The 10,237-nt window shown below is 41.8% G+C and overlaps 1 protein-coding gene across 1 annotated transcript; it reads right to left on the bottom strand.

The window, feature by feature from the left end:
* Positions 1–1,686: 1,686 nt before the first annotated feature.
* LOC121838615 (protein S100-A1-like) lies at positions 1,687–3,304 on the bottom strand. The gene is made up of 3 exons (XM_024406339.2): positions 3,170–3,304; positions 2,189–2,348; positions 1,687–1,984 (listed from the first exon to the last, which is right to left on the bottom strand). Exons 2-3 carry the CDS (start codon positions 2,327–2,329, stop codon positions 1,820–1,822), a joined length of 306 nt encoding a protein of 101 aa, XP_024262107.1. The 5' UTR covers positions 2,330–2,348; positions 3,170–3,304; the 3' UTR covers positions 1,687–1,819.
* Between the last annotated feature and the right edge of the window lie 6,933 nt (positions 3,305–10,237).

Raw genomic sequence — 10,237 nt, 5'->3', positions numbered from 1 at the left:
GTTAGGCGCCCGTAGAAATGCTGCCATTTCCTCTGGCCCCATTTTACGTCATTCTTAGATAGGTATTCCTCTTGTCCAGATGGAATAGGGCAATAGGGCAATGTGCAGTGAGTTGTATTTGAAGTTTGTATTTCAAGTTTAATTTCCAATGTGTTATGTTTTGTTTATTTATACAACAATTTCATGTGTTATCACTGTGCCGGATCTAATAGCACAACCAAATGACCTGGATTTCAGAGATTACATTAAAGTACACGGTGCATGTTATCAATGCCATTCGTGATTCTGCTCAGATTATATTCATTGTGAAGATCACACTTTGGTGATCTCTGCTCTTGAACATGCATGCTTTCTGTGATTACATAAGACATTTGTTACTGTAAACTCAAAATGTGGAAATGGATGTGGGTTAATCATTACTTAAGTTAAATACTGTTACATTGCAATTATATACATTAGTTTGTAAGAAAGCCTTAACTTTAGGCGATTTACTGTATTACAAAAGTAATATTGAATTGTTTTTGGTTGACAATGCAACCCAATAATAACATTTAAAGGACATGTAAAGGACATTTAAAGGCTGCTTGAATAGTTCCATCTGAGACACAGCCTTAATCATATTCTTTAACTTGTATTAATGGTTGAGATGGAGATGTGAATCCAACATATCATTTATCTTGTTGACAAGTTAGGCTATTTACTGTATTGCAAAAGTGATGTTGAATTGTGCTTGGTTGTCAATGGAACCAAATATTAACATTTGAGGGAGATGCATCTTCTGCTTGGATAGTTTCATCTGTGCCACGGAGTCTGGCTTCAATTAGTGTCTACATATTAATAATTTATGTTGGATTCATGTCTCCATTTCAACCAAAAATCTAAGTTAATTAGCACTAAATCAAACTTTGTTTTTTTAAATAGTTTGATTTAGTCCTATTCTTCAACTTGGATTGTTGGTTAACATGGAGACGTGAATCTGACATATTTATTAACTTGTAGATTCCATTTGAAAAGCCTAGGCCTATATGTATTGTCTATTTTTAGTAGAATACTGGGCTGAATTTAAACAGCGGTTGATGACTTCCCAATTCTATATAAGCAAATAACGTTGATAAAGTATGGTTACATTTCATTTGCTGTTAAATCTACCCATTGGAATGACTTAAATGGCATTAGTGAATCTATTTAGTGGAAATTTCCCAACAATCATGCTCAAGATAGCACAATGGTAAATCAGTGACAAAACTAAGCAGGGCTTGGTTAGAACCCTGAATGGGTGCCCAAAGCGATAGCTGTAGATAATTAAACTCTCCATCCAGTATGTGCTGCCCATCCTAGTGTATTTTCTTAGTTGATATGTTGAAGAGCTGACGTTGATGCAAAGTAATAAAGTCAACATATTTACGTAAGGTTTTTCTATGTTGAAAATTGGTTAACATGATGACATAATCCTGTGGTTGCAATGTCACCCTCAATGACTTTTTGCAAACCCACATCACAATAGGTTAACAAATGACGTTGAAACATTGATTTAATCAGTTGGTAATTATAGTGGTTTTAGCATAGGAACTAGAAAGGCTTTGTTCTAAGGTTTACTAAGAGGTTGTGTCAATACTGAACTAGGAAGAAGTGACTGGTATTGTCTAGTCTGTTTTACACTTACAGGCCAAATACAAGACAAACAGAGAGAGTGGGAAAGCCACTGTTTATTCACAACAGCAAGACATTTATAAAATGACTTATTTGACATATAGAGAAGCAAAATTACATATAGAAAAGCATCCATCTCTGCTTCTCTTTCTCCTTGTCCTGTCCTCCTTCACTTCTTGGCAGAAGCCTTCTGGGTGTGGAGCTGGTAGATCTGTTCACAGGCGATGGAGAGGCCCACAACCAGAGAGACAAACTCCTCGAAGCTCACCTTCCCATCACCATTCTGGTCCAGATCCTTCATGATCGTGTCTATGGCGGCTGGGTCCTTCTGGGACTGAGAGATGGAGGAGATGAAGAGAATGAGTAAGAGAGATGGGGAGGAGGGGAGAATGAGAGAGGGGAGAGGGGGGTTAGATTGACTTTGGATACTCTTTAATAAAGTGAGAGAGAGATCAGAACGAGAGGGAAAGAGCGTGAGATGAGCGACAGAGAGAAAGTGTAGAGGGACATAAAAGAGAGAGAGGGATGTCAGTGTTACCTTCAGGAAGCTGGCCAGTTCTGTCTTCATCAGCTCTTTGAGCTCCTTCTTGCTCAGTGTGTTGCCATCACCATCCTTTTCAGAATAGAGATGGAACACCATGATCAGGGACTCCATGGAACGCTCCAACTCAGAAGGCATGGCTGCAGATATTGACACACTGAGGAGGGGAGAGAGATTGTCATTTAGGGTGGGTGTACTACTGTAGTCCCTGTATCTAAGTACACTTACACACTGGAGATCCTGCAACAGCCAGGCTGCTGGTTCAAACCCAACACAGGTCAGTTCCATTAAATCACTACTTCTCAGCTCTATTAGACAGATAATATAACCTACCCCACAATTAGTATTTTATGCAAACAAACAATGCACTTTTAGAGAGGATAGGAGTTGGCCTTCTTTGGCTCTGTAATCACATTCCTTGGCTGTTGTAAAGTTGTTCCATTCCTTATCACACATTCCCTCTGTCGTCAACCCCTCTTTCTTTTAGTGCCTACCCCATTTCTTTGGGAACAGCCAGCATATCTAACTGCGTAGACTGTCCTTTAACCTCTGGTTTTGCAACAGTTCAGTGTAAAGAAATCAGGCTGTTGAAAATTGGAGTAATAATACCTATAAAATGACTCGAACCCGCTGAGAATAACATTTGTAGGTCAAAGAGTTCTAAAACAAAAACATTGCGTCAATGAAACATGAAAAGGTTAGACTATAGATATACTACATTATGTTAATCAGTAAATAGTATGGCCCATAAAACCGCATAACAAACCATAGAATTACTGATTTTTGAATCAAAGCAAGCAAAGACTGACGAACATTTAAGCCAACAAGTTTGCCATTGACGAGACAGATCATTAGCTAGGCACACTTTATAAACCCGAAACAGTTAAAGTTATTTGCGACCAGTTCATTACAGTAGATAACCTTGTCCGTTAAACGATGGACGCTACTGTATAGAATAAGCGAAAAAGTGTTACTTACCGAACTGAGAGCTGCTGGAGAACAGGGTGGGGAAGTAGCGTAACTGCGCAAGGGCTACGAGAATTTAAAGCGTGCAGGCAACGCCCATCTGATTGTGTGTTTTAGCCTGTGTTTCCAAGAGACGATGTCTGAGAGCCTGGTCTCAGAGCATTTCGTATTATTATTTATGTAAATCCGAGACACACCATTTAGTATATGTTACGTTTCGTATGGTAACGTTATGTATTAAATTGTCGATTCATCCTCATTTCGTATGATATGTTACGAATTATAATTCGTATTATATGTTTCGAATTTGCAAAATGTACAGTATGTTACGAATTTGCTAAACGTACCATATGACAAGCATTTCGCTACACCCGCAATAACATCTGCTAAATATACGGAAAAAATATATATAAACGCAGCATGCAACAATTGCAAAGATTTTACTGGGTTTTACAGTTCATATAAGGAAATCAGTCAATTGAAATACATTTATTTGGCCCTAATCTATGGATTTCACATGACTGGGCAGGGGTGCAACCATAGATTGGCAGCCAGGCCCACCCACTGGGGAGCCAGGTCCAGCCAATCAGAATCAGTTTTTCCGCACAAAAGGGCTTTATTACAACCCCCCTCTCAGACGATCCCACAGGTGAAGAAGTCGAATGTGGAGATCCTGGGCTGGCATGGTTACACGTGATCTACGGTTGTGAGACGGTTGGACGTATTGCCAAATTCTCTAAAACGATGTTGGAGGCAGCTTATGGTAGAAAAATAAACATTCAATTATCTGGCAACAGCTCTGGTGGACATTCCTGCATCCAGCATGCCAATTGCACACTCCCTCAACGCTTGAGACATCTGTAGCCTTGGGTTGTGTGACAAAACTGCATATTTTAAAGTGGCCTTTTATTATCTCCAGCACAAGGTGCACCTGTATAATAATCATGCTGTTTAATCAGCTTCTTGATATGCCACACCTGTCAGGTGGATGGATTATCTTGGCAAAGGAGAAATGCTCAGTAACAGGGATGTAAACAAATTTGTGCACAAAATTTGAGAGAAATAACCTTTTGTGCATATGGAACTTAGCTAACATGCTAAGTAGTTGCAAAGTAGCTAAAAAGTAGTAAGTAAACTCAGCAAAAAAAGAAACGTCCTCTCACTGTCAACTGCATTTATTTTCAGCAAACTTAACATGTAAATATTTGTATGAACATAACAAGATTCAACAACTGAGACATAAACTGAACAGGTTACACAGACATGTGACTAACAGAAATTGAATAATGTGTCCCTTTAAAAATGGGGGAGGGGCGGGGTCAAAATCAAAAGTAACAGTCAGAATCTGGTGTGGCCACCAGCTGCATTAAGTACTGCAGTGCATCTCCTCCTCATGGACCACCAGATTTGCCAGTTCTTACTGTGAGATGTTACCCCACTCTTCCACCAAGGCACCTGCAAGTTCCCGGACATTTCTGGGGGGAATGGCCCTAGCCCTTACCCTCCAATCCAACAAGTCCCAGACGTGCTCAATGGGATTGAGATCCGGTCTCTTCGCTGGCCATGGCAGAACACTGACATTCCTGTCTTACAGGAAATCATGCACAGAACGAGCAGTATGGCTGGTGGCATTGTCATGCTGGAGGGTCATGTCAGGATGTACCTGCAGGAAGTGTACCACATGAGGGAGAAGGATGTCTTCCCTGTAACGTACAGCATTGAGATTGCCTGCAATGACAACAAGCTCAGTCCGATGATGCTGTGACACACCGCCCCAGAGCATGACGGACTCTCCACCTCCAAATCAATCCTGCTCCAGAGTACAGGCCTCGGTGTAATGCTCATTCCGTTGACGATAAACGCGAGTCCGACCATCACCCCATGTGAAACAAAACCGTGACTCATCAGTGAAGAGCACTTTTTGCTAGTTCTGTCTGGTCCAGTGACGGTGGGTTTGTGCCCATAGGCGACGTTGTTGCTGTTGATGTCTGGTGAGGACCTGCCTTACATCAGGCCTACAAGCCCTCAGTCCAGCCTCCCTCCGCCTATTGCGGACAGTCTGAGCACTGATGGAGGGATTGTGCGCTCCTGGTGTAACTCGGGCAGTTGTTGTTGCCGTCCTGAGGGGTGACAAGAGTGCACACTAGTATGTTTGTCAGAATAGTTCTATGGATGAAGAGGTTGGGATGAAGTTTGAATAGAATGTAATTTTATTCAGTTACATCTTCATTGTCCCCAGAGAGAGAACACATTTAGATCAGTTGGAGCGTCAATGGCTTTGAGACGGTCCTGAATGCGTGCATTTAACTAGCACAAGTAGATACAAATAAAAAGCTTCACAATCTCCAAAAGATTGTTCAAACTCCAAAATTCAAATTGGTAAACTGCAATGCACCATGCACACCACAGGAGGCTGCTGATGGAAGGACGGCTCATAATAACGGCCGGAATGGTGCCAATGGAAACCATGTGTTTGATACGATTTCACCGATTCCGCTCCAGCCATTATCACAAGCCCGTCCTCCCCAATTAAGGTAACACCAAACTCCTTTGATGCACACTTATCAGGAGTTGGCTGTATATTGGTGTTTGGCATCATCCGTTTAATACAGCATACAGTAGTCCTCCTGACCAGAAGAAGAAACCTGGGCATAAGTAATAGGCAAAGCACGTGTTCTTCTGACACATATGTGATGGATATTCCAAGCTGATGTTCTATTGCTTCCCCAGCATCAGAACAGCACAGCCAGTCACTGGTAGTCATGAGAATCAACTCTCCCTCTTTTGGGTCTTGTGTTACATAGTATAATTAACCTCTTTCTATATACATACAGTTGAAGTCAGAAGTTTACGTACACATAGGTTGGAGTCATTAAAACTCGTTTTTCAACAACTCCACAAATGTCTTGTTAACAAACTATAGTTTTGGCAAGTCGGTTAGTACATCTACTTTGTGCATGACACAAGTAGTTTTTTCAACAATTGTTTACAGACAGATTATTTTTTACTTATAATTCAGTGTATCACAATTCCAGTGGGTCAGAAGTTTACATACACTAAGTTGACTGTGCCTATAAACAGCTTGGAAAATTCCAGAAAATTATGTCATGGCTTTAGAAGCTTCTGATAGGCTAATTGACATCATTTGAGTAAATTGGAGGTGTACCTGTGGATGTATTTCAAGGCCTACCTTCAAACTCAGTGCCTCTTTGTAGACCTCCACAAGTCTGGTTCATCCTTGGGAGCAATTTCCAAACCACGTTCATCTGTACAAACAATAGCACGTAAGTATAAACGCCATGGGACCTCCTAGAGATGAATGTACTTTGGTGCGAAAAGAGCAAATCAATCCCAGAACAACAGCAAAGGACCTTGTGAAGATTCCTTGATGCCCTTCCAGACTCCCTCTGCCTACCCAATGACGTCAGAGGACAAAAATTAGTTAACCACCTAACTGAGGAACTCAATTTAACCTTGCGCAATACCCTAGATGCAGTTGCACCCCTAAAAACATTTGTCATAAGAAACGAGCTTCCTGGTATACAGAAAATACTCAAGCTCTGGAGCAAGCGTCCAGAAAATTGGAAAGGGAATGGCGCCACACCAAACTCGAAGTCTTCCGACTAGCTTGGAAAGACAATACCGTGCAGTATCAAAGAGCCCTCACTGCTGCTCAATCATCCTATTTTTCCAACTTAATTGAGGAAAATAAGAATAATCCGAAATTTCTTTTTGATACTGTCGCAAAGCTAACTAAAAAGCAGCATTCCCCAAGTGAGGATGGCTTTCACTTCAGCAGTAATACATTCATGAACTTCTTTGAGGAAAAGATCATGATTATTAGAAAGCAAATTACGGACTCCTCTTTAAATCTGCGTATTCCTTCAAAGCTCAGTTGTCCTGAGTCTGCACAACTCTGCCAGGACCTAGGATCAAGAGAGATGCTCAAGTGTTTTATTACTATATCGCTTACACAATGATGAAAAGAATCATTGCCTCTAAACCTTCAAGCTGCATACTGGACCCTATTCCAACTAAACTACTGAAAGAGCTGCTTCCTGTGCTTGGCCCTCCTATGTTGAACATAATAAACGGCTCTCTATCCACCAGATGTGTACCAAACTCACTAAAAGTGGCAGTAATAAAGCCTCTCTTGAAAAAGCCAAACCTTGATCCAGAAAATATGAAAAACTATCGGCCTATATCGAATCTTCCATTCCTCTCAAAAATTTTAGAAAAAGCTGTTGCACAGCAACTCACTGCCTTCCTGAAGACAAACAATGTATACGAAATGCTTCAGTCTGGTTTTAGACCCCATCATAGCACTGAGACTGCACTTGTGAAGGTGGTAAATTACCTTTTAATGGCATCAGACCGAGGCTCTGCACCTGTCCTTGTGCTCCTAGACCTTAGTGTTACCATCGATCACCACATTCTTTTGGAGAGATTGGAAACCCAAATTGGTCTACACGGACAAGTTCTGGCCTGGTTTAGATCTTACCTGTCGGAAAGATATCAGTTCGTCTCTGTGAATGGTTTGTCCTCTGACAAATCAACTGGACATTTCGGTGTTCCTCAAGGTTCCGTTTTAGGACCACTATTGTTTTCACTATATATTTTATCTCTTGGGGATGTCATTCGAAAACATAATGTTAACTTTCACTGCTATACAGATGACACACAGCTGTACATTTCAATTAAACATGGTGAAGCCCAAAAATTGCCCTCGCTAGAAGCCTGTGTTTCAGACATAAGGAAGTGGATGGCTGCAAACGTTCTACTTTTAAACTCAGACAAAACAGAGATGCTTGTTCTAGGTCCCAAGATACAAAGAGATCTTCTGTTGAATCTGACAATTAATCTTGATGGTTGTACAGTCGTCTCAAATAAAACTGTGAAGGACCTTGGCATTACTCTGGACCCTGATCTCTCTTTTGACAAACATTATTTTTTTTCTCACCTTTATTTAACCAGGTAAGCTAGTTGAGAACAAGTTCTCATTTGCAACTGTGACCTGGCCAAGATAAAGCATAGCAGTTTGACACATACAACAACACAGAGTTACACATGGAATGAACAAAACATATAGTCAAGAAAAAAAGAAAACAAAGTCTATATACAGTGAGTGCAAATAAGGTCAATTAAGGGAGATAGGAGGCAAGGGAGGCAATTAAGGGAGGCAATAAATAGGCCATGGTGGCGAAGTAATTACAATATGGCAATTAAACACTGGAATGGTAGATGTGCAAAAGATGGATGTGCAAGTAGAGATACTGTGGTGCAAAAGGAGCTAAATAAATAAATACAGTATGGGAATGAGGTAGATAGATGGGCTGTATACAGATAGACTATGCACAGGTGCAGTGATCTGTGAGCTGCTCTGACAGCTGTTTCTTAAAGCTAGTGAGGGAGATGGGAATCTCCAGCTTCAGTGATTTTTGCAGTTCGTTCCAGTCAGTGGCAGCAGAGAACTGGAAGGAAAGGCGACCAAAGGAGGAATTGGCTTTCGGGGTGACCAGTGAGATATACCTGCTGGACCGTGTGCTACGAGTGGGTGCTACTATGGTGACCAGCGAGCAGAGATAGGGCGGGGCTTTACCTAGCAGAGACTTGTAGATAACCTGTAGCCAGTTGGTTTGGCGATGAGTATGAAGCGAAGGCCAGCCCATGAGAGCTTACAGGTCACAGTGGTGGGTAGTATATGGGGCTTTGGTGACAAAACGGATGGCACTGTGATAGACTACATCCAGTTTGCTGAGTAGAGTGTTGGAGGCTATTTTATAGATGACATCGCCAAAGTTGTTTGTTGCGAAATAGGAAGCCAAATTCTAGATTTAATTTTTGATTGGAGATGCTTCATGTGAGTCTGGAAGGAGAGTTTACAGTCTAGCAAGACACCTATGTATTTGTAGTTATCCATGTATTCTAAGTCAGAGCCGTCCAGAGTAGTGATGCTGGATGGGCGGGCAGGTGCGGGCAATGATCAGTTGAATAGCATGCATTTAGTTTTATTTGTGTTTAAGAGCAGTTGGAGGCCACGGAAGGAGAGTTGTATGGCATTGAAGCTCGTCTGGAGGTTAGTTAAAACACAGTGTCCAAAGAAGGGCCAGAAGTATACAGAATGGTGTCATCTGCGTAGAGGTGGATTAGAGAATCACCAGCAGCAAGAGCGACATCATTGATGTATACAGAGAAGAGAGTCGGACCGAGAATTGAATCCTGTGGCACCCCCATAGAGACTGCCAGAGGTCCGGACAATAGGCCCTCCGATTTGACACACTGAGCTCTATCAGATAAGTAGTTGGTGAACCAGGTGAGGCAATCATTTGAGAAAACAAGGCTGTTGAGTCTGCCAATAAGAATGTGGTGATTGACAGAGTCGAAAGCCTTGGCCAGGTCGATGAATACAGCTGCACAGTATTGTCTCTTATCGATGGTGGTTATGATATCGTTAAGGACGTTGAGCGTGGATGAGGTGCACCCATGACCAGCCCGGAAACCAGATTGCATAGCGGAGAAGGTACGATGTGATTCAAAATGGTCAGTAATCTGTTTGTTAATTTGACTTTTGAAGACCTTAGAGATGCAGGGTAGGATAGATATAGGTCTGTAGCAGTTTGGGTCTAGAGTGTCTCCCCCTTTGAAGAGGGGGATGACCGCAGCAGCTTTCCAATCTTTGGGAATCTCAGATGATACGAAAGAGAGGTTGAATAGGCTAGTAATAGGGATTGCAACCATTTCTGCAGATAATTTAAGAAAGAGAGGGTCCAGATTGTTTAGCCCAGGTGATTTGTAGGGGTCCAGATTTTGCAGCTCTTTCAGAACATCAGCTATCTGGATATGGGCGAAGGAGAAATGGTGGGGGCTTGGGCGGGTTGCTGTGGAGGGTGCCGGGCAGTTGACCGGGGTAGGGGTAGCCAGGTGGAAAGCATAGCCAGCCGTATAGAAATGCTTATTGAAATTCTCAATTATAATGGATTTGTCGGTTGTAACAGTGTTTCCTAGCCTCAGAGTAGTGGGTAGCTGGGATGAGGTGCTCTTATTCTCCATGGACTTTACAGTGTCCCAGAACTTTTTTGA

This window comes from Oncorhynchus tshawytscha, linkage group LG03 (assembly GCF_018296145.1).
Source record: "Oncorhynchus tshawytscha isolate Ot180627B linkage group LG03, Otsh_v2.0, whole genome shotgun sequence".
Taxonomy (NCBI): Eukaryota; Metazoa; Chordata; class Actinopteri; order Salmoniformes; family Salmonidae; genus Oncorhynchus; species Oncorhynchus tshawytscha.
This window is presented reverse-complemented; position numbering and strand designations above follow the sequence as displayed.

Excerpts from the sequence above, each read along its gene's own strand:
- LOC121838615 (XM_024406339.2), bottom strand. The coding sequence starts at position 2,329 with ATGCCTTCTGAGTTGGAGCGTTCCATGGAGTCCCTGATCATGGTGTTC. Across the intron at positions 1,985-2,188 it reads AACTGGCCAGCTTCCTGAAG|TCCCAGAAGGACCCAGCCGC; the intron begins GTAACACTGACA and ends TCCATCTCTCAG.